The 23,975-nt window shown below is 41.8% G+C and overlaps 1 protein-coding gene across 5 annotated transcripts in view; it reads left to right on the forward strand.

Annotated features, from left to right (window-relative positions):
- Positions 1–23,194, forward strand: part of UBN1 (ubinuclein 1) — a 34,718-nt gene extending 11,524 nt beyond the window's left edge. For 4 of the 5 annotated variants that reach the window (XM_039885262.1, XM_039885264.1, XM_039885263.1 and 1 more), the window contains 11 exons: positions 5,784–5,854; positions 7,125–7,254; positions 7,426–7,544; positions 7,692–7,820; positions 8,005–8,151; positions 16,230–16,280; positions 16,378–16,420; positions 17,591–18,808; positions 19,862–20,105; positions 20,375–20,464; positions 22,478–23,194. In XM_039885262.1, coding sequence (XP_039741196.1) covers positions 5,784–5,854; positions 7,125–7,254; positions 7,426–7,544; positions 7,692–7,820; positions 8,005–8,151; positions 16,230–16,280; positions 16,378–16,420; positions 17,591–18,808; positions 19,862–20,105; positions 20,375–20,464; positions 22,478–22,527 — 2,292 coding nt within the window. In that variant the 3' untranslated portion in view covers positions 22,528–23,194. The remainder of the gene's footprint in view (positions 1–5,783; positions 5,855–7,124; positions 7,255–7,425; positions 7,545–7,691; positions 7,821–8,004; positions 8,152–16,229; positions 16,281–16,377; positions 16,421–17,590; positions 18,809–19,861; positions 20,106–20,374; positions 20,465–22,477) is intronic. The other variant, XM_039885265.1, reaches the window with a different exon arrangement.
- The last annotated feature ends 781 nt before the right edge of the window (positions 23,195–23,975 follow it).

Genomic DNA, 23,975 nt, shown 5'->3' on the forward strand with positions numbered 1-23,975 from the left:
TGACACTAAGGTTTGCAGCAGGCAGCGATTCATCTTTTTAGTAATCTGTTTAAGGTTTTGGAAATCCACAAGTTCACAGACATGTGTTACATGTAGAATACATGCTTAATTGCCACTGGGTAGCAGTTGTTCCCTGGACTTGTATGTCATCATTGTTAGGTACTGATCACATGAATACCTAAACTGTGGTAATTAAAAAGGAGCTGCACCTTAAATGCTGTCCATGCCTCATTAAAAATAGTGACAGCCATCAGAATAGAGCAGCCATTGCTGTTTTCCCTTGGTGACTGGGAATTGATCCCTGGAACACTAAGAACTATCAATTCAGTAAGGTATTCCTACCTCGCAATGGATTGTCCGTCATGATGATGTTTACCCTTTAGTTAAAATAATTTTTCACCTTGGGCATCATGGCTTGTCAGGCAGCTTCAGTGGCATTTATACTCTATAGCTGTTAAGTTTTAAACAAGTGATTTTCATAGCATTCCAGAATCACTGTTATGTATAATATTCATTGTGTTTTGGGCGGGGTAAATGTTAATCACTACTACAAATGATTTTCTCATTTCCAGGAAATACTTGAACACAGTATATACAAAGTAAATCAAACGACGTACTCAGACCTCTAGTTCAACCTCGTTAGGATGTGTGTGCGGTATTGAACATAAGTATTCTATTTGAATGTAACAATTTAAATGAATTGTACCATGTCAGGGATTCAGAGTACATATTAATAGGATGTTAAGGTGGAAGTAGTTGAATTTGGACTTCACACGTTCGAGCATACTGTCCTATATTTGCTCTCAGAATTTGTGTTAAAAAAATACTCCTTGTTCATTTCAATATTCCAGTTTGTAATCAAATTGTTTTATAGCTTCTGAAAGTCTTGTTAAATAAGTTGGGTAAGGTATATGTGGCAGTAGACAGTTGTTTTTTAGAGAAAAGTCAAAACTATCCTTGGATATGTCCCATCACAGGTTGTGTTCTAATCTAGTAACTTACACTCATTACTTCTCTTCCTTGGGAAAGATGGACAAACTTAGTGGAAACAAAACGGCATGACATGAAAGAGATTGATGATTCAAGAAAGCCTATCTTTCTGGAGTGCACTGGATGACACTGTGAGCAAGCTATCCTTCCTCAGTGGTTGCCTGGTCGTGGTTATCTCTTGGGCACAAGGAAGAATAGGATTCAGGATCTCAGACGAGATAGGCTTGAGTCTTGATGGAGCTGTGATGACCAGGCGAGATTGATGTATTGACTTGAAAATAAAATTTTCAAATGTGAAGTTGACACTTTAGGCATCCCCTGGCTCTTCTGTAATAGCATTAAGAATCTTTGAGAAATGGGGTGGAAAGTGGGAATTACCCATCATCCTAACACTTTGAAAACTATTTTTAATTTACATATTCTTTTCTAGCCTCTGCGTATATGTTTTTATGCACGTGTAATTATGGTTATGAACAATTGTTTTCTGCTTTCTTAATAAATATTATAAAGCCTTTATTATTTTTAATGGTTGCATGAAAAAGAAAGCTGATTTTACAGTTACTTAATGTCACTCTTCAGGATCCCACCAGGACCATGTGCTTGGGCCACTTGGAGCCTCCTGTACATGTGCATGAGTGCCCTAGAACTCAGACCCTCCTGAGAATTTGCTGGGAAAGATACTCTCAGGGAAAAAAATGCCTGTGTACCCAAAAGTTGCACATAATTTCAAAAGCCATACATGGATATTTGGATCCTTAATAAGGAGTCCTGTCCTAGATCTTGAACTGGACATTGCATTTTCAAAATTTAAATTGAACTTGATGTTCATAATTATAACATTAGTAGTGTTATGTGTCTCAGTTTTCCACTCCCCTTATTTTCCTTGTTTCCCTCTTATTTCCTTTATTTTTATAATAATTTGTTTAGATTTTAAATCTTGGCCCTAGATTATACATGTATCAGTTTCTATTGTTATCTAAAAAAAACTGCAGAAGTTAGTACCTTCAAAAACCAGTCCATTTCTCCTGACTGTGTGTTGGCTGGGCAGTTCCTCTTGTCCCACCTGGGTACTCTCTTGTGGCTGCATTCAGCTGGCAAAATGGCTGGGCTCTGGGATAGTGCTGGTCTTTCATCCTGGGCTTTTTCAGGGCATGGCAGTCTCAGAGCATTTCAAGAGGGTGTGGGTGTAGAAGTTGTATGTACCACATCACATCTGCCACACTATTGTAAAGCGAGTCACAAGTGCACACCAGATTGGAGGGTTGGCGAACTAGAGGCCACCACTCCCTCTGGGAATGCATGTGCTGGTAGGGGAGCAATCTGTGGTCTTGTTTGCAGTCTTCCACAGTACATAGCAGATTCTAATCTGATGTGTATCTATCCCTTAGGGAAAATTTTTTTTGCTGTGGGAAGTAAAAACTGGATTTATCTTCTAACTAGTTAGATGTGATACTTAAATTTTTAAAAAATATATTTGGAGACATATGTTAAAGAGGTACTCCAAGAGGGCGACGTTGGTGAATGCCCAAGTAATGTTTACTGTTTTCTTCTCACGCCAGCCCATTTTTCATTTCCTACTCCCTTGTACTGTACATATTTATGGGTCTTGGGAGAATCCAGTGATTTGATTCAGTGGCCTTACCCTGTCTTAATATGTGTTGAGTGTGTCTTTTGGTTGTTGAAAAGCTCAGGTGTGTCGCCCCCTTAGGTTACTGTCTTGTACTTTGGCAGCTACGCAGCCTGGTCCATACAGATGATCCAGGTCTGTTTTGAGCCTCATCATTGAAGCATAAAATGGGAACACTACTAAGAATAGAAAGGAAACAGAGACCCCATGTCACTCACCCCTTGCTGCTCTACCTGCTCACCGCTTGCTGACCTACAGCATTAGAACCCCCACATCGCAAATCTAGGGAGACGTGGATCCAAGGAAAGGTTAGAAACTAACATGTTTGATCTTTTAAAAAAAAATCATGCCAGATTTCCTTCTGTTTAGCATATACTAAACAGGTATAGTACATAAGGTTCTGAACTAGGCACTGAAGGGCAGCAAGTGGCTTTTCATGTAATAAAACAGCTCGTTAAAAGGCTGTTGGAACTGTTGTAAATCAGTATGATCGTGCTGTTTGGTTTAACTTCCTAGTTAATCTCAGATTGATCAGTTTATTCAACTCCTTGGGCAAGGGTGTCCCTTTCTAAGGTTGAGGGACCTCACTTATTTCTGGAAGACTATCAGATATATATCCAGTTGTTCTTTTATTTTAAAATGCAGCACTTATCTTTAGTGTAAAACCAGATCTTCAGAGATATTGTCTACACAATCCAGAAGGCATCAGGGAAAAAAAAAACTAAAAAAACAAAACATATATATAGCTAGAAAGCTTTTGAAATCTTGGAGAAATGGCTGGTATCTAAAAATAAAATTTAATTGGAAACCTAAGCCATTGATGAGTCTGACACACAGGCATTTGAAATACATGTTAAAGTAATTAGATTGAATTACTATGAAGATACTTCTGGATTTTATAACTAGTAGTGTATAAGCTTAAACGAAAGAGTAACTCAGCTTTATTTTCTTTAAAACTAAAATTGTAATTCCAGTACATTAAAAGTGTCCAGTTAGAATTCCAAGTCCTTCTAAAAGTATAAGAAGTTGGTAGATGAATGTGTTAAAAGTCACGCCATTTCTTTTTTCCATTTTCATCTATCCGTGTTACCCCCTTTCATCTCAGGCGTCTCTTCTGTCCTCTAGCTAAGGGATCTTACAGAAGCTTGAGTTTTGCATATCCTCTGCAAGTTATATTTGTTCAGTACTAAGCTTTTCTTTCTCTAGTTTGCATTCTTTCAGTGGTATCTGCGTTTGTTCATCCGTCCATCCACTCAGTGAGCATTTGCTAAGCATCTATTATGTGATAGGCAGCTGTGGGAAATATTAATGAATAAGATTCAGTTCTTGTTCTCCATGAGCTTGTTATATAAATGCATCAGTAGACATGTAACAACTGACTGTAGGACAAAGCAGAATGAAATAAGCCCTGTGATGTTTGGATGGCCAAGTAGCTGGTCAAATGGACAGTCAGACTTAAGCTGATAAAAGAGCAGCTCTCTTGGGGTACATAGGACTCAGACTAGAGGCAACAGGCTTAGCCTCATGGGAGAGATAGCCTGTTAGCAGGCCAGGACACAGAGCTGAGGATAGGTGAGTTGTTGGATGGTGGGGACCCCTTGGTATATGGTAGGAGTTGGGAGCTGGAGTGGACAGCTGGGGCCAGATCCTGGAGGACTCTCAATGTCATGTGATGGATTTTGGGTTGGATTCTAGGCTTGGAAAGAGTTACTGAAGGGTTCTGAAGAACAGAGTGGAAGGATTTAAGAGGGATTATAATGCTGTTAATTAAAGTGGGAAACACAAGAGGAAGAGCAGAATCTAGTGCATTTGGTTTTGGGCAAGTTGAGTTTGCATACCAGAAGGTCATCCATTCATAGAAATAATTGGAACATACTTAGAAGTAATTAGAAATTCTGACTTAGAGCTTAGAAGAAGGGGCTTAGGGATAGAGGTTTAGATTTGAGAGACCTACATGCATTTGTGTTATTTTGAAACTGTGAGGAGGGAAGACGTTATGGTGAGAAGTGGGTTCTAGATAGAACCTTGGAGGTCCATCTGTTGTTGAGCTAGTGAAGGAGACAGATGGAGTAGTCAGAGAGAGGAAGAGGACCCAGCGAGGAAGGCAAGTGGGGCGAGATGAAAGTGGAGAGTGGTTATCAGTGCCTGCTGTTTCTGGAGGTGTGATCAGGATTAATCATTTTGTTTTAGCCAATCACCTTACTGCCTTTGTTTGCTATCTTCATTATACATCAAGCCTGAGATTTTACTTTGCCTAAAGCCTTTGGACTAGCAATTCTTGGGTTTATATCCTCTCTTTACATAAGAGTCACTAGTTATTTTTAAAAGGTACCGATGCTTGAGCCTCTTTTAAAGAATACAGATTCATGGGCCTGGTTCCCAGAGATTGTGATGTGATTGGTCCAGGGCAGGTAGAGCTGTCAGGTGATTCCAGTGTGTGGCCAGGTATAAGAACCACTGGTTCAGACTTGGGCACAGTTTGCTTTCCTAACTCAATGCCTTCGCTGTCTGCCATGCTTGCTTTGAGGGTTTCTAAGCTTGCCATCCAGGTGTTAACTGTGTTCTCATAGGAAGAAACACTGTATAGTAACCTGTTAATAATTTTGGGTTAATAGGTAGTAAAGTATGTTAGTCATTCTAGTGGTCTCGGTAATGGAGATTGTGGTATACCATAAGTAGATTATGAATTTTCAAAGAATTATAATGTCCTTAACTGCTAAAGCGGCACGTTATTATTATTATTTTGGTAGTTAAAGGACTTCAAATCTTGCAGGTTTGTTAAAGTTCTTGACTGTCTTTGTACTGTAGATATATGGAAATTTCAACTCTCAGTTTAGATGGTGGAGTGCCGGGCACCAGTTAGCTAGCTAGCTGAATCAAATACATCATGATTCTTTTACTGTAATTTTCTTTTATGTGACTGTATTTTCAAGTCCTGGAAAGTACGGACAGTCCATAAATGCTTCAGCAGCATTTGAAAAGCGCTGGAGCATATAGTGATCATAGGTGAACTTAATCCAAGATTAGGGCTGAGTAGGGAAGGGCTTGGTGAGGATTTTATTGACAGGTGTTCTGAGGATCGACTGCTCCTCTTGTGCCTGTGGGTGAGTGTGAGTACTGTGTGGAGAAAGTGTACTAATGGATGTTACTGTCTCCTATGAACCAGGCTGCCAGAGCTGCTGAAGGAGAGAGCAGACAGAAGTTCTTCACCCAGGATATTAATGGCATCCTCTTAGAGTGAGTATCTTTTGTTTTGTTTTATTTTTTGTATCTGTTACCATGCCTGAATTGAGCAGGCCAGGGGAAACGGGAGTATGATTGAACTACATGAAGGTGACCGCCAGTGAGATCGTTTTAAAAACTGGTTTTTGTTTTATTGTTGTTCTTTTTAAAGAAGGGAGGATGGGACACCAAATATTTGTCCCTAGGAAATGATAGACCTTACTAATCTTAGGCAGCAGGTATTATTAGAACACTTTGTATAGTCATGGCCTGTTGGAAGATGATTTTGCGGCAAGTATGAGATGAGATGAGAGAGATGTTGCCTGCCATAGATGACTTGGTACAGCCAGGGGCCCTGATCTCCTGGATGCCCCTCAGTGTACCTGGTCATTCTCTTCTTACTCTCACTTCTGCTCCCAGGGCTAATGTGCATCATGCCTTTACACTTCTCCCAATTGCCCGAACCTCTGATATGCCACAATGTATGAATTGGATTAAAAAAAAAAAACAGAAAAAGAACCAACCTCACACATATAAATTCAAACCAGATTCTTTGTATCTGGCCCTCCAGCTTTGCCAGCTTCTCTCCTAGTTGCATTATGTAGCAGAGGAAGCTTGTTGCTCAACAGCTGAGGGATTTGCATATGCGAGAACAGTTGTCAAGACTTCGTAATATTCTAGCAATGGACCCTGCCTGGCCAGGATTGGGATTGGGCATTTGGGTCATGAAGCCTGGGCTGTAGAAAGCAGGTGAGGGTCAGATGAGAGCTTTGTGTCCTGCTGGAGCACGCCACGCACAGAGAGCTCAAAAATTCTGCTTATCTAGATAGGGACACTGGAGAGATGAGGATTTCCCTGATTTCCTGATCAGGGATAGAACTGGGAACTGAAAAAATAAGGAAATACTGCTGGAAAGTATTTCCTGTTGACCTCAAGTAACTCAATTACTTTCCCGTTTGAAAGCTTTTATGTTTTCTTTGTTTATGAAATTTAGTACTTCAGAGCTTGTTCTCTGGGCTCTGTTCTCTTGAAAACCTTAGACTTGGTCTTGTCTTTGACCTGAGAGCCTTAACCCGCTTCACCTCGCCAAGTTCTTCAGGTTTGGGAATTCTGTTTGGTGACTGTTGGGGATTTGTTGCACTGGCCACTCGGTTACATTGTGTGACTGATGAAATAGGTTTGACCTGCTCTTGGCTCCTAGCTTTCCTGTCCATGGTAGGGTACCTTATGACAAGAGGAGATGCCGTGAGCTGCAGCTCATTGATAATTCTGTTCTGTTCTTCAGCATAGAGGTGCAAACTCGGGAGCTAAGTAGCCAGATTCGTTCTGGCGTATATGCCTATCTTGCTTCATTCCTGCCCTGCAGCAAGGACACCCTGGTCAAACGTGCTCGAAAACTTCACCTCTATGAACAGGTGGGTGACTCTGCAGAGGAGCCTCTTGGCTTTGGGGCCCAGTGGAGGGGTGACTGAGTCCACAGATGCCACATCTGCTGCTGCACTTTTTCTGTGGTTATTCCTGTAGTGTGTCCTCAGTATAAGAAGAGATGCATAAAACAGACTTATGATATGTCCTGCTCTCTGCAGGGGGGGCGTCTGAAGGAGCCTCTCCAGAAGCTTAAGGAAGCCATTGGCAGGGCAATGCCAGAGCAGATGGCCAAGTACCAGGATGAATGCCAGGCACACACACAAGCCAAGGTTGCAAAGTAAGTGCGTCCCATCATTTTCATCAGCATTCCCACCTTCTTATCTTAGAAGTCCTGGGAGTAGGGGTCAGGGAAAGGTGGTGGGCAGGAGGAAGCAATTCTTCTTTGGTGACCTTAGGGTCCCATTTAATTCTCTTTACCTGGTAGGATGCTGGAAGAGGAGAAAGACAAGGAGCAGAGAGAACGGATTTGCTCTGATGAGGAAGAAGATGAAGAAAAGGGGGGCAGGAGGATAATGGGACCCCGGAAGAAATTCCAGTGGAATGATGAAATCAGGTGTGCCCAAACTGGGACCTTGCGTCATTGGAGGGTTTGTGGGGCCAGTGTCTGAGCATGTTCCCGTATTTCTAATGAAGGTTAGAATCATTTACTTTAATCAGGGCTGCTGAAAGCATATGATTAAAACCTCGAAGAAGCATTTGGGGTAGTTTGAAGTTTCTGGCTTCTGCTTACTCCCCAGGGAGCTGCTCTGCCACGTGGTCAAGATGAAACTGGAGAACTTTGATCTAGAGAAGAACAACAAGGTCCATTCCTGGGAGGACTACGTGAAGACGTTTCTGGATGCTGAGGTCAGACCTCTCTGGCCCAAAGGCTGGATGCAGGCCAGGTGAGGGCCCAGACCAGCCATTATGCTCAGTGTGACAATGAGGTGGAGCATTCTTGTGGTAAAGATACATTCGAGTGCTTCTTTTGTGCCAGGCAAATGGGCCCTTCTCTCGGAATCGATGTCTGGTTGACTCAACTCTGATCTCACCTGAGGAATTGGAGGGGACATAGTAGTCTCTAGGAAGGGGTCTTCTTAGTTTTCCTTACAAGAAGGAAATTGTCTGTGGGGTTTCGTCTTCGTCATTCTTTGTCCCACTTAATTCATAGTTGGCTGCATGCAGTTCTGATCTCAATCGCCCTTTTCTGTTTTGAGATAATGGCTCCTACTAGAAGCTGAGAAACAGATTAATCTTGGGAACATCTTAATGTTCTGAACAGAAGTCTCATTTGCAAGTAGCAGGGCCGACTACTTATTGGAGCTAAGTGCCAGACTTTTCTCATAGGCTACTTTATGTTAGCGTCCCGTGAAATGGACTACATCTGTAATACACAGAGAAAGATAGCTGGAGCTAGTATTTAAAAAAAAAAAATTATTGTGGTAATATGTACTTAACATAAAATTTATGGTTTTAACCATTTTTAAGTGCACAGTTCAGGGGTCTTATGTACATTCACATTGTTGTGAGCTGTCACCACCATCCATCCCCATAAATCTTCTCATCTTGTGAAACTGAAACTCTGTACCCATTAAATAGGAACTTCACGTTTCCATCTCCCCCAAGACCCTGGCAAGCACCATTCTGCTTTCTCTGAATTGGAGTACTCTTAAGTTCCTCATAGAAGTAGAGTCAAAATATTTGTCTTTTTGTGACTGACTGACTTCACTTAGCATCGTATCCTCAAGATTCATCCTTGCTGTAGCATATTACAGAATTTCTTTCCTTAAGGCTGAATAATATTCCATTGTATGTATATATATCGCATTTTGCTTATCTATTCACTTGTCAATGGATACTTAGTTGCTTTCACATTTTAGCTGTTGTGAATAACGATGCTATGAATATTGGTGTACAAATATTTTGAGACGCTGCTTTCAGTTTTTTTGGGTATATACCCAGAAGTGGAATTGCTGGATCATATGTTAACTCCGTTTAATTTTTTTGAGGATTTTTTCCACAGTAGCTGTTATTTTACATTTCCGCCAGCAGTGCACAGGGTTCCAGTTTCTTCACATCCTTGTCAACACTTTTTATTTTTAGTTTTTGATGGTAGCCATCCTAATGGGTGTGAAGTGGTATCTCATTGTAGTTTTGATTTGCATGTCCCTAATGATTAGTGATTTTGAGCATCTTTTCATGTATTTATTGGCCATTCGTATAATATCTTTGAAGAAGTATCCAAGTCCTTTGCCCATTTTTGAATTGATTTGCTTGTTTTTTTTGTTGTTGAGTTTTAGGAGTTTTCTGTATATTTTGAATATTAATCCATTATCAGATATGTATTTTCCAGATATTTTCTCCAATTCTGTGGGTTGCTTTTGTACTCTCTGGATAGTGTCTTTTGTTGCACAAAAACTTTAAATATTCATGAAGCGTAATGTGTATTTTGTTGCCTGCGCCTTTGGTGTCAAATTCAAGAAATCATTGCCACATCCAGTGTCATGAAGCTTTTATCCTATGCTTTCTTTGAAGTTTTATTGTTTTAGGTCTTACATTAAGGTCCTTGATCCATTTTGTTAATTTTTATATATTTTGTATGTAAGTAATGGTCCAACTTTCTTTCACCTGTAGATATCCAGTTTTCCCAGCATCATTTCTTGAAAAGACTATTCTTTCCCCATTGAATGGTCTTGTCACCCTTATAAAAATCACTCGACCATATATGGGAGGGTTTATTTCTGGGCTTTCTATTCTATTCCATTGGTCTATATATCTGTCTTCATGCCAGCACCCACTATTTTGATTACTATACCTTTGTAGTAAGTTTTGAAACCAAGAAATGTGTCTTCCAGCTTTGTTCTTATTTTTTAAGTTTTTTTTTTGGATTCAGGGTCCCCTGAGAGTCCATATGAATTTTAGGTTGATTTTCTGTTTCTGCAAAAAAAAAAGCCATTGGGATTTTGATGGGGAATCCATAGATCATAGATTGCTTTAGATAATATTGACAGTTTAATAATATTAAGTCTTCTGATCCATGAACATAGCATGTATTTTCATTTATTTATGTTGCTTTAATTTCTTTCAGGTGTGTTCTATAGTTATCACTGGATATCTTTCATGTCCTTGGTGATGTTCATTCCTAATTTTTTTTATGCTGTTGTGGATGGTTATTCATGTATGTAAATGCAACTGATTTTTGAGTGTTGACTTTGTGTCCTGTTACTTTGATGAATTATTAGTCTAAAATTTTTGTGGTGGGGGATCTTTAGAGTTTTCTACTTATAAGATCATAACATCTACAAGCAGAAATCATTTCTTTTCCAGTTTGGATGACTTTTTTTTCCTTTTTTTTTTTTTTTTTGCCTAATTGCTCTGACTAGAACTTCCAGTACTATGTTGAATAGAAGTGGTGAACATAGGCATTCTTCCCTTGTTCTTAATATCAGAAGAAAGACTTCCAGCCTTCCACCATTGAGTATGATGTTCACTATGGATTTTTCACGTGTGATTTTTATTTTGTGAAGGCAGTTTCCTTTTATTCCTAGTTTGTTGAGTGTTTTTATCATGAAAAGGTATTGAATTTTGTCCGATGTTTTTTCCACATTAATTGAGCTGATCCATGTGGGTTTTTTCCTTCATTCTGTTGATGTGGCATTTTACATTGATCGATTTTTGTACGTTGAACCATCCTTGCATTCTAGGAATAAATCTCATTTAGTTATGGTGTATAATCTTTTAAATGTGCTGTTGAATTCTTTTTGCTAGAATTTTGTTGATTTTTGCATCAGCGTTCATTAGGGATATTGGTCTGTAGTTTTCTTGTGATGTATTTTTATGGTTTTGGTGTCAGGATTATGCTGGCCTCATAGAATGAGTTTAGAAGTGTTCCTTCAGTTTTTTGAAAAGTTTGAAGAGGGTTGGTATTAGTTCTTTAAATATTTGGTAGAATTCACCAGTGAAGCCATCAGGTCCAGGGCTTTTCATTGTTGGAAGATTTTCGATTACTGACTTAGTCTTTTTACTAGTTACAGTCTATTCATATTTTCTATTTCATGATTTAGTTTTGGTAGATTTTTTTGTTTTTAGGAATTTGTCCATTTCATGTAGGTTATCCAGTTTCTTGGCAGAGTACTCTCTTATAATTCTTTTTATTTCTATAGTAATGTCTCCACTTTTTCTGATTTTTGTAATTTGAGTCTTCCCTCTTTTTTCCTTAGTCAATCTAGCTAAAAGTTTGTCAATTTTCTTGATCTTTTTGAAGAACCAACTTTTAGTTTCATAGATTTTCTCTGTTGTTCATTCTTTATTTTGTTTATCTCTGCTCTAATCTATTATTTCCTTTCTTCTGTTATATTTAATTCTTTATATTATAAAGTTAGGTTGTTTATAAGTTTAAAAGTCTTTTTTAATTTTTAAAATTTTCAATTACAGTTACCATACACTATTATATTAGTTTTGGGTGTACAACATAGTAATTAGACATTTTCATATGTCTGTTGGCCATATGTATGTCATCTTGGGAGAAATGTCTGTTCAGGTCCTCTGCACATTTTTTAATTGATTGGTGTTTTTGGTGTTAAGTTACATGAGTTCTTTATATATTTTGGATATCTATTTTTCTTTCATTTTTCTTATCTGAGGAGACCTCCAAAAATATTACTAATAGTGTCATAGAGATTACTGCTTATGTTTTCTTCTAGAAGTTTTATGGTTTGGGGGCTTACATTTAAGTCTTTAATTCATTCCGAGTTTATTCTTGTATGTGGTGTAAGAAAGTGGTCTAGTTTCATTTTTTTGCATGTATCTGTCCAGTTTACCCAACACCATTTATTGAAGAAACTGTCTTTACCCCATTGTTGCCTCCTTTGTTATAGATTAATTGACTATATAAACTTAAGTTTATTTCTAGGCTCTCTAGTCTGTTCCATTTATCTGTGTATCTGTTTTTATGCCAATACCATGCTGTTTTGATTACTATAGCCTTGTATAGTTTGATATCTGGCATGGTGATGCTTCTAACTTTCTTCTTTCTCAAGATTGTTTAGCTATTTGGTATCTTTTGTAGTTCCATATAAATTTTGGTATTCTAGTTCTGTGAAAAATGCCTTTGGTATTTTGATAGGGATTGCATTTAATCTGTAGGTAGCCTTGTCTAGTACGGACATTTTAACGATGGTAATTCTTACTATCCAAGAGCACAGTATATCCTCAATTTATTTGCATCTTCAGTTTCTTTTGTCAATATCTAAAGTTTTTCGAGTACGTGTCTTTTACCTCCTTTGTTAAATTTATTCCTAAGTATTTTATTCTTTTTTGCAATTCTAAATGGGATTTTTTTTTAGTTTACCCACTCCACCATCTTGACTGCAAGTCCTCGATATCTTTGTTTTTAATGTAAGCATTTTTAGCTATAAATTTCCACTTAACACTACTTTTACTATGTTCCATAAGTTTTGATATGTTATGCTTTTATTTTTATTCTTCTTTTAACTATTTTCTAGTTTCCTTTGTAATTTCTTCTTTGATCCATTGATTGTTTAAAAGTGTGTCATTTAATTTTCACAATTTAGTTAATTTTCCAGTTTTCCTTTTGTTACTTATTCTAACTTTATCGTGCTGTGGTCAGAGAAGATACTTTATATGTTACCTATCTTTTAAAATCTATTAAGATTTAATTTGTGGTCCAACATATGGTTTATCTTGGAAAACATCCCATGTGCACTTGAGAAGACTGTATATTGTTAGATAGAGTGTTCTCTATATGCTCTTAGAACTAGATGGTTTATTGCATTGTCCTTCGTTTCTTTATCTTCTTTCTGATTCTATCCGTTTTTGTGAGAGGGATATTGAAGTCTCCAACTATTGTAGAATTATCTGTTTGTACCTTCAATTCTGTCAGTTTTTGCTTCATATATTTTTGTGGCTTCTCAGGTGCATGAATACTTATAATTGTATTTTCTTGCTGTTATTTTATTAACAATAATTAATAAAGTATATTTTATTAATATATAATGCTCTTTTTTTTTTTCTCTTGTAATCTTTCTTGATTTAAAGTCTTTTGATATTAGCATAGCCACCCCTGGTCTCTTTTGGTTACTATTTGCATTCCATCCTTTCACTTTCAGTCTGTTTTTGTCTTTGTATCTCAGGTGAGTCTCTTGTAGACAGCATATAGTTTGATCACGTGTTCTTTTATCCATTCTGCCAATCTTTGTCTTTTAATTAGAGAATTGAATCCATTTACATTTAAAATAATTATTGAGAAGGAGGGGCTTACTTCTGTAAGTTCAATATTATACAAAAACTCTACTTCCTTACAGCTCCATCCATACCTATTTTGGTTGATGATGTCACAAAATTACACGTTTTACACATTGTGTGACCCAAAACCTAAACTGAATTTAAAACGTATATATATATTAGTCTCTTAAATTATATAGAAAACAATATTTGGAGTTGCAAACCAAGTTACAGTAATAATAGCTTTTACACTAATTGTGTTTTTTTCTTTAAACGTATTAGTCTCTTATTAAATCATGTAGAAAATAAATGTGCAGTTACAAACTGTTATTATGATATTAGCTTTTTTAGCTCATGGATTTACCTTTTTGAGACCTTTATTTCTCCATATGCTTTGAGTTACTGTCTGGTGTCCTTCCATTTCACCTTAGCATTTCTTGCAGGGCAGGATTTTTGGTCATGAACTCTTTCAGCTTTAATCTGTCTGGAATGTCTTCATTTCTCCCTCACTCTTGACAGTTTTGTTGGATATAGGATTCTCGGTTGATGGTATATTCTTTTAGTATTTGGAGTATATCAACCCACTGTCTTCTGGTCTCCAAAGTTTCTGATGAGAAATCTGCGAATAATTTTATTGACAAGCCTTTGTATGTGACAATTTGCTTCTTTCTTGATACTTTTAAGATCTCTTTTTCTCTGGATTTCAGAAGTTTGATTATAATGTGTTTTGGTGTGGGTTTCTTTTTTATCTTGCTTGGAGTTTTTAGAGCTTCTTGGATGTTTATATTCATGTCTTTCATCACATTTGAGAGGTTTTCAGATATTAATTTTTCTACTATTCTTTCTGCCCCTTTCTCTCTCCTCCTTCTGGGACTTCCATGGCATATAGTACAGCGGTCCTCAACCTTTTTGGCACCAGGGACTGGCACTCCTATGAGAATCTAAGGCCTGATGATCTGATGGGGAGCTAAGGCAGCTGAGCAGCTGCAAATACAGATGAAGCTTCCCTTGCTCACCCACCACTCACCTCCTGCTGTGTGGCCCAGTGGGAGGGGGGGCGACATAGATCTCAGTGGTGTCCACAGGTCCCTTAGGCTCTGTTTGCTTTTCTTCAGTCTTTTTCTCTTTCTCAGACGGGTTAATTTCCATTGTCCTATCTTCTAGTTCACTGATTCTTTTTTCTGCCTGCTCAGATCTGCCTTTAAAACCCTCTAGTGAATTTTTCATTTCAGTTCTTGTATTCAGCTCCAGAATTTTTTTTTTTTGGTGGGGGGGTTCTTTTAGGTTTTCTCTTTATCAATATTTTCATTTTGTTCACACATCATTTTCTTGATTTTCTCCACATCTTCCTTAAGTTCTTTGAGCATCTTTAAGATAGATGATTAAAGTGTTTATCTAATATATATGCTATTTAGTCTTTTTCAGGGTTGGTTTTTGTTAATTTTTTTTTCTTTGAGTGGGCCATACTTTCCTGTTTCTTCGTGTGATTTGTGATTTTTTATTGAACATTTAAATCTAATTGGTAACTCTGGAAATTACATCCTACCACTTACCCAGGGTTTTCTGTTTTTGTTACATTTTTTTTTAGGATGGTTTTAGGCTGGCTCTGTGCTGAGGATCAGCCTGAGGCATAAACTTAATGTTTACTTAGATCTTTTATGAGTCTTTTCTAGGACATACATAGTCACTTTCTAATTTGACTCATGTATGCAGTTGTTCTGAATGTCTTAGTCTTTAATGTCTGGCTCTCAAAAGGGAAAATTGAAAAATGAAGGAGGTTAAAAAAAGGTATCTGGCCTTTTAAATCTCTTAGAAATCACTTTAACCAGAGGGACAGGGGTTTGCAACAGTGGGTGAAGAGGAATAACAATGGCTGCCTGCCTCTTTGTCTACACCTCTGTTTTTAGAAGCAACAATTAACAATTAGAGCGCAGTTTCTTGATATTTGAAGGACAGGGTCCTTTTTGCCTATCCTAGTTCCTGGAAGCTATGTGCAAGTGCTCTGGAAACAGGTGCACAGCTGCCTTCCATGGGGTTAGGGGATGGGTAGTTGCTATTCTGCTAAGAGCTGCAATTGACTGAATGTAACACATAATTTACCCAACTAAGTCTTCTGGAAGTTACAAGCTTTGAACAGACTCTAGTATTCCAACACAGTTATATCAGAAAGATTCTACCAGTGCAATTGTTGTCTAGCTGGGGCGAGGATTAATTCTGATGCTTCTTGCTTGGCCATCTTCCCAGAATCCTCTTCTTGGAGCTAGGGTCCTTGATTGGGCCTGATTTTTCTGTGGGTTGGACAAATTATGGAGATTTTTCTTGTCTCAGTCAGTGTCTCTTCTGTAAATGAAATTGCTCTTCTCTCCCTATAGATTGGACTCCTGAAGGTACGTAAAGAGGGCATAAAGAAATTTTTGTTTAGTTTCTCTGGAAAGACACATGTTATGGGTACTCCACATTTTACTCTTGGAAGAGATGAGAATAGGCATAAAAAAAAGCACTCCTGCCTTTAGAGGAAAAATGACTATGAGAAATTTGGGGCCAGAGCCATAGCTTTTGTCAGTCCTAGACTCTTGGTTTTCAGGTGGCCAGTATAGCCACTTTAGATCCTCTCGCCAGTAGTAAAGTCACTAGTCCTCTGACATTTAATGAGTAATAGGTCCTGAGTACCAGGGATGGTAGGAAGCAGTGTCTCTGCTTTAGGGACCTTACACAAACTTCCTAGTGTTCTCTGTTTCAGGACTCTGTTTAAGGAGAGCAGACGAGGCCATGGGCATCTGACATCAATCCTGTGAGTGTCTCAGTGTTTTCACTTCTTAGGACTACTGTCATTTTAATGTTTTTGGTGGATGCCTCTAAACCTTTTCTGTGTTCATTCCCTCAAACAGGGCCAAGAAGAAAGTAATGGCCCCTCCCAAAATCAAGGCGAAGGTGAGTCAGCCTGCTTAGGTCGTGTGCCATCTATTTTCTTTTCTCTCCAGTCATGCTGATGAACAACCTCTTGAGTGACCAAGGCAGCCCATTGAGCTTTGCTGGTCTGGGGGACAGCTCTGTAGGATGGTATTCTTGAAGTTGTACCAAGAGGCAGGCTAGCCCACCAGAGGGGCCTGGGTGTTGGGAGGGCAGAGACCTGAGCTGGGTCATTTAATACCCTCCAGCCTCAGTTCTAGGAAACAGTAGCCATCTGTTCAGTTCATAGGGTTGTTGTGGGATTAAATGAAGGTCTTCCTGACAGCCCTTTGAGGATTGAAAAGCTTCCGCAGATGTGAGTGTATTGTATTGTGATGATGATCTTTTTATGGAAGTACACACTTCCATCAAAGTGCAGGTTAGCCTAGAGCTCTAATGGAAAAGACAGGTGGCTTTGTTGCATTTACCTGGCAGAAATGAAGAGAAATACAGTGGTTGGAGAATAGAGACTGTGAAAATGATCTTAGATGTTGCAGAAACCTTTCAATATAGTAGAAATTGCTATTTTACCAAATTTTTACCTGTTCCTGAGGCTCTGTAGTGCCCTTAACCATATCTGAACTGTCCAGGAGAATAAGCTATGCAAATTATTTATTCTTAGGTATCTGTTGAGCTCCTATAGTGTCTAAGACATGCTGCATTAGCACTTGGGGTACAGGAATGTCGAGATAGATCCTGTACCCGTTCCCATGAAAGAACTTTTCTTTTGAACCCCACTGAGGAGACAGGTGCTAGGGAAAACCAAGGAAGGAAAGAAAACTAACTCAAGGCAGTTCTTGTGCCATGCATCATTTTCTGATTGCAGCTAGGAGCACTCTGAGATAATGTGAATGCCAGTAGGAAGATTGTTTCTTTGCTCAAGTCTTGTACTTTTTTAGAAACAGAAGAGTTTTCCTGTGGGTATATTGTAGTTAGCAATAGAGCATGCTTGTATAAGCCCAACCCCAGCTGGCTGGATGTGTTCAAGTCCACGCAGGCCTGTCATCTACACTCTTCCTCCTTGTTTTGTGACTGCACAGGAAGGCTTGATTCTTGGGACCTCGCTGTGTTCTCACGCTTGCGTCCTCACAAAAGGGCCAGTGATGGCATCTTCAGACATTTCTAAATATCAGCATTTCTCCTTTTCTTTAGGAATCATCTGCTAAGCCTGATAAAAAGGTTTCCGTCCCATCAAGCCAGATTGTAGGCCCCCTGGCTTTGCCTTTAGAACACCCAGGAGGCCAGAGCACTGGAGCTGCAAACAGGGAGCTCTCGTCTCAAGCATCGGGCAGCCTTGCGAATCCTGTTCCTGTCAGCCTAGAGGACTCATTGGATGAAGACTTGATCCATAATTCAGCCTCCTCATTGGAGGCTGTGTCCAAGGAACTGGCTACGCTGAACAGCAGAGCAAGTGGGAGCTCTGAGTTCACGCTGCCTGCACCCTCGAAAGCACTTGCAGAGAAAGTCGCAGGTGTTTTATGTACGGAAGAAAAAAGGAATTTTCCGAAGCCCAGCCCTCCGGCCCCACTACCCTCTAGCTCTCTGCAGTCACCCCTCAATTTTCTGGCTGAACAGGCTCTGGCACTGGGGCAATCCTCTCAGGAGAAAAAACCAGAGAGTTCTGGCTACAAAGAGCTGTCCTGTCAGGCTGCCCTCAGCAAGGGCCTGCCAGAAGTGCACCAGTCCAAAGCAAAGCACCACGGTTTGCCACGGACGTCTCATGCGCCCCAAGCCGCAGCTCCTGTGCCCGGCCCCCAAGTCAAAGTCTTTCATGCAGGCACTCAACAGCAGAAGAGCTTCACTCCCCCAGCTCCATTTATCAATAAGCTCCAGGGCCCAAAGCCTTCCTCCCCACAGTGTCATCGTTCCCTCCTCCAGCTCGTGAAGACGGCGGCCAAAGGCCAGAGCTTCCATCCCTCCACGTCAGCCTCTTCAGGAGGCACACCAGCCTCTACCAGCAGCTCTCATAAGACCCCAGCCTCGTCCTCCACTGCCCTGAGCCATCCAGCAAAACAGCACTCAGCCAGCTCTTCGGGGCCATCTTACAAGACTAGCCCGTTTGCTGGCTCTATCTCCAAACACGGGATTTCTTCTGGTAGCTCTTCCTCTGGAGGAACACCAGTCCAGAGCTCCCCTTCTGGGAACCTGCTCCCTGGCACACAGCCTCCCTCCACAGGACAGCCCACCAGCCGACCCGTCCCAGGCTCCTCAGTGAAAAAACCGCCTGTTTCCCAGAAGCTGACCCTGGTGGCCCCTCCGGGTGGTCCAAATGGAGATTCTAGTGGTGGGACCCAGGGAGTGGCCAAGTTACTGACCTCCTCTCTCAAGCCCAGCGCGGTTAGCAGCGTGACATCGTCTACCTCCTTGCCAGTGAGTATCCTGGTACAGCAGTCGTCCTCATGGGTCTTACGGACAAGGCCACCTGCCTTGCTTTGGTTGGACAGCAGGATCTGACACTGAAGGTCAGGTAGGAACAGTGAGCCTGGAAAGCGGAAGGAGGACTGGGCTTCCTGTTCTCAGATCTTGTCTTTGCCGCTGGCAGGAATCCCGGGAGTGCCTGAAACTTCTTAGGAGAACAAGTGGAGGGAAAGGACTGGTCAGCACTGTGTGTACAGGAAGGCTGTGAATCTGGGGGGCATGGAATGAGTCACAAGTTTCCTTTCATAGCCTCCTACCTGGCCATCTCTCCAAACAAGTCAGTGAAAATAATACTGCCTATCAGATCATTAGGTGTGTGGAGATGCTCATGCCCCAGGAAGATGAGTACCTTTTTAACAGTGATTCTCTTGATTGGGTTTTGAAGGACTCTGCAGGTCAAAGGTGAGCTCATAGAGTCCAGTGGTTAATGAGGCTTGCCTGCAGGAATTATAGGAAGTTTGGATGCAGGTTGAGGAAATGGGAATGGACTTTTTTTTTTTTTCCTTCATTTTTTTCAATATATAAAACAACTACGTGGTGGCAAAGAAAACTAGAGAAAGGTATGTTCAGTGAGATCTCACACCTGCCCTGCTCCTATCACCCTGCAAGTTAACGATATTCCTTAGTTTCCAGGGTATTTCCCTGTTTCTTTATAAAAACAAAGATTAATATTTATAAATTGTGTGTTTTATGTATTTACGTATATATACACACATATATTTTTATATACCCACATTGGTGCATGTCCGTATATGCTTTCTTTCCGGCACAAAGGAGGCATATTTAATACCCTGTTTTTTTAAAGTGAACACTGTGTCCTGGGGGCCATTCCAAGTCAGTTCAGAGATTGTCCTCTTCCTTCCTTTGGGATTGTAGAGTAGGGCACCTGCACGAAGGGCAGCCGACGTCCAAGTGCCCGTCCCGCCTCCGTGCATTACCAGGTTATTTTCTGAGTGAGCCGTGGACAGGCTGGAGCTCTGACCCCTTTGTGTGTTTCCTCCCCAGAAAGGAACGAGTGGGGCTGTGCTGCTGACCAGCTCCTCGCCCTTAAATCTACTGTCCTCATCTTACAAGGCAGGCAGCCCAAAGCTGCCCGGGGCCGTGAACTCGAACTCCTTGGGGATCATCTCCCCGTTTCCTCTCCGTGTGGTCTCCTTTAGCCCTGACTCCTCTGCCAAAGCAGGGGTCTCCAAGGACGCCATCGTCACAGGCCCTGCCCCTGGGACGTTCCACCACGGCCTCAGCCACAGTAAGTGCTTCTCCCCTTTCTCTCCTCACGCTGGAGGCGCAGAAAGTGCCCTGGGACCTCTCCTGTGCAGAGTTCTGTTGTGTACTGGGTTCCTGTGTGTGTCTGGTGTGTGGCCATGGGCATTGTTCTTGGGGACTATGCTGAGCCCGGGGCTTTCAACCAGGACCAGCCCGTAGGCTGTCTGGGGCTCTGGACCACCAAGGCTGCTTTTTTGTTTCCGTCTTCAATGTGTGTGTTTTGTTCTTTTCTCCCCTCCTGTTTTCTCTCAGGTCTCCTGGCTGGCTTGCACTCCAGCCCGCCCCACGCAGCGCCTCTCCCACACGCTGCTGTGTCCACCCACATCCCGCAGAGTTTGCCAGGTAATTGCCAGGCGGTCAGAGTGCCACGTGCACTGTGCGCCATTTCCCTCTCCACGCAACAACGCAACAGGTGCCTTGTCTGCTGCCAAAAATTTCAGTGTCTTTACCTTGTTGTCATTGTGTCGTCTTGGTTTGTCCTTCAAGGCTCTGGCTCTGGGTACTCAGAATGGCACAAGCGGCTTCTGCTTTGAGATTTACCCTTGTTCCCTGCCACTGAGTCAGTCTTACCCGGTGTGATCACCGAGGAAGTCAGGGTGGCCTGCCTGCCTGTGAGGCATAGGAGTCCTCAACCCTTAGCTCAACTTTTATTCTTTAATTAAAAAAAAAAAATAGAAGGGTAATGCTGCTTATCTTCTAAGGGCTGGTTGGGGCCCTGCAAGGTGGTACCAGCGAATCGATGGCTCTTTAAACCTAGGTTACCTGAAGGGGAAGTCCAAGTACAGAGGTCATAGTGGCAAGGCTTCAGGAGGGACATTTACCTCTGATATTGGCAGGTATCTGAGAGGAGCCGCTATTAATTCAGTTCAGATGTAAAAGCAGAGATTTTGGGGCACAAAGGAATTGGGGCAGCTTTCTCTTTCTTCTGCTTCTCCTCTCCAGAGAGCAGTGGCTTTCAGGAAGGGACCCTCTACAAGCCCTAGGTTTATAGCTGTGAGAGGCTGGCACCTTTGTCGTCAGCGATTGGCCTCGCCCTGACCTGGGACCTGATTCTTAGATACAGCTAATGGAACGCTGGTGTAGAGCCTCGGGGATCTTGGTTTTGGTCTACTGCTCTTCTTACTACTCTAGACCTGCTCCAGAAACAACCAGAGGGCTACATTGATCGGGGAGAGCCATACCTTCAGGAAGCTGAGCCTGGGGCAGCCCTGGTAGACTGGTACCCGGTGAGAATAAGACAGTGAGCCGCCCAGCTGGACATGCCAAGAGTACCACATTGAGAGTGCTCGCTAGTCCCGACACTGCCCGAGTCTGTCCATTCCAGATTTGCTGTGAGTCCCTAGCTTCTGTGTCCCTAGGCTTATCCATTCGTAGTGAATGCCAGAAGCCATCTGGGTGCAAGACTGGATTGTAAATCTCCAAAATGGACATACTGCCTCTCAGAGAAAGAACTGAGGGGCTAAGCTTGTATCAGCAGTTACTCTGTTTTCTCCTGGAGAAGCAGTTCTCCTGGACTCACTGCACAAACTAGTGGCTGCCGCTGAAGCCAAGATTATAATGTAGGGGTCGCAGATCTACCTGGGTGAGAGAGCGCATGGTTTTTGAAAGGGAGGTCGCACTGCCTCTGCTTGCTTTTGGAAACCTCACCCTTTCAAATAGAGACAATTGAAGAACCATTGGAAACATGACTGTTGGTCTGTGGGATTTTCAGCAAAAAAGGGAAGAATGCTTTCTCGTACTATTTCTTTCCTGTTTTTCCTCTGGATATTAAGAGGCTCTCAGAAAAGCATCTATGCCAGAACAGGCTGAGTAGGCTCTTTTCTCCTTTAGACCAGGCTTTAGGATTCCATCGAGTGGTTGTAAATGAGAAACTGGGCATTTTAGCTGTGTGACTTGTGTCTGCTTTGCTTTCTTTCCTATGTGGACCCAGAATGCTAGTGCTTTGGGGCTTGTTTTTATAATACCTGAGGGTCTTTTGATGATGAGAATGCTGATTGCTCCTTGAGTTCAGTGTGACCGTCAAACGTCATCATGGAACCACAGTCTGCCACATGATGTTAGTTGTAGCCAAGAACTGAAGTGGCCACATTGCATAGCAGAGCTGCTCTGAGCACAGCACTCAGTGAGCAGCTGCCTTCACAGTGCTCAGAGGGCCAGGCATGCTGCAGGCTGCCGCAAGTAGCAGTGCACTCATATCACCTCTGTCAAGTGTTTTTGGCTCATTTGAGCCCAGAACACTCACAGACGCAGGCTTTTGTTACTTAGGAAGTGATCTCGTTGAGGTTTGGTTACTGCTACCTTAAGGGAATCGGATCCAGAAAGATTTATGTTCTGTTTTTGCTTATTCTTTTTCAGATGCTTCTCAGCTCCATGGGAAAGGGCCCGGTGTACCACGAAAATTGTGACCTCTTCAGAGGAAAAGCTGGAAGCCGAACGAGTAGGGTTCCGAAATTGGATAATCACTATACTCTTTCTGCCGATTGGTTTTCTTCTGGAGAAGGCGTGAGTGCTAAGTGGAGCATCTCTTGGCACTTGTGACGTGCCTTCAGTTAGGGGAGCAGCCTCGTGCTTCTCCAGAGGTACTGACTGGCCTGGTGTTCCAGGCCTCGTGGCTTTGTCGCGGACAATCGTTGGAGGGGCAGCTCTAGGCCGGGCAGTGCGTTGGGTCATGTATGGAGCTCTGGTGGCAGGACTGAACAATTGGCACACCTGTGTTGTAAATGTGCCCAGCCCCCTGGCATTTGGTCAGAGTACCTCATGGCGCCCTACTGGTCAGGGGCTCCTTCTGGCCACAGTAGGATCTCAGGATGGTCATGGTGTCCATCCCATCCTCAGGCTGTGTGCTCAGTGGACAGAAACCCAGGCTAACGCCACCGCTGGGAGACTTGTCTCTGAAAAATATTCAGAACACCTAGTGTGTGCTCATTGTGGGGGCCAGTTTCTCCACTAAATATGACAATGAAGCTCTTTTAGAGAAAGGACCTTTGTAGATGCAACAATTGTGATAGGATTTTTAAAGAGACTTATTTTTGGCTCCGTTTTCTTCATTACCATTAAATGCATTGGATAGAATGGGACTGTTCTTCGTACGTCATATTATAGGAAGACATAATTCCAGTGCCTTGATGGTGGAGCAGAATTAGACACATGTCCATTTGGCCCTCTGAGTGGATCTCAGATGAAGATCTTTTTAAAAGATGTCTGTACTTAAGACATAACCAGTTTTGAGGGTTTTTTTACGATTGCACATCATAATCTGTGCCATTTTGACATAAAGGTCATCTGGGTCCCCAAATCCTAGCTCCCAATTCAGCCAGGGCCCCCATTTTATTTTTATACCAGGTGGATTGCAGAGCCCCAAAGGCCTTCTTCATCTCTTAGAGGGTGAGGACATGAGGGGTTCCCAGTCACAGGTAGACATTCCAGTTTTATTTAGAAATCATTCTCAGGCAGAGCTGCAGGAACAGGTGTCTGAAGTGTCTGCTGTGAAACAGGCCTTTAAAGTCCTGGGGCTCTCCAGGCAGCAGGGCTGTGCTTGATTTAAGGATAGGATAATGCTGAGTCTGGAGAGTGTGTCAGAGGCAGACTGGGACAGTTAACCACAGAGCTCCCAAGTCACCACGCTGTTCCCACTTAACCAGTGGCTGCTTCACAAGTTTTAGGACAGTCGCCTGTATCCTGTGAAGTATGCGCCACAAGGCGTGTCTGAACTGACTGCTTCAGCTAAGTGATTTCAGATATTTTGAGAGTAACCAGCCTCCTCAGAATGTACACCTGTGTGGAGACACAGGCAGCTCTTTTGGTTCCTGACGACCAGGGTCCAGTGCTCAGTAACTCACGCTTCATGCCGGGG

This window comes from Pteropus medius, unplaced genomic scaffold, assembly GCF_902729225.1.
Source record: "Pteropus medius unplaced genomic scaffold, Ma_sr-lr_union100, whole genome shotgun sequence".
Taxonomy (NCBI): Eukaryota; Metazoa; Chordata; class Mammalia; order Chiroptera; family Pteropodidae; genus Pteropus; species Pteropus medius.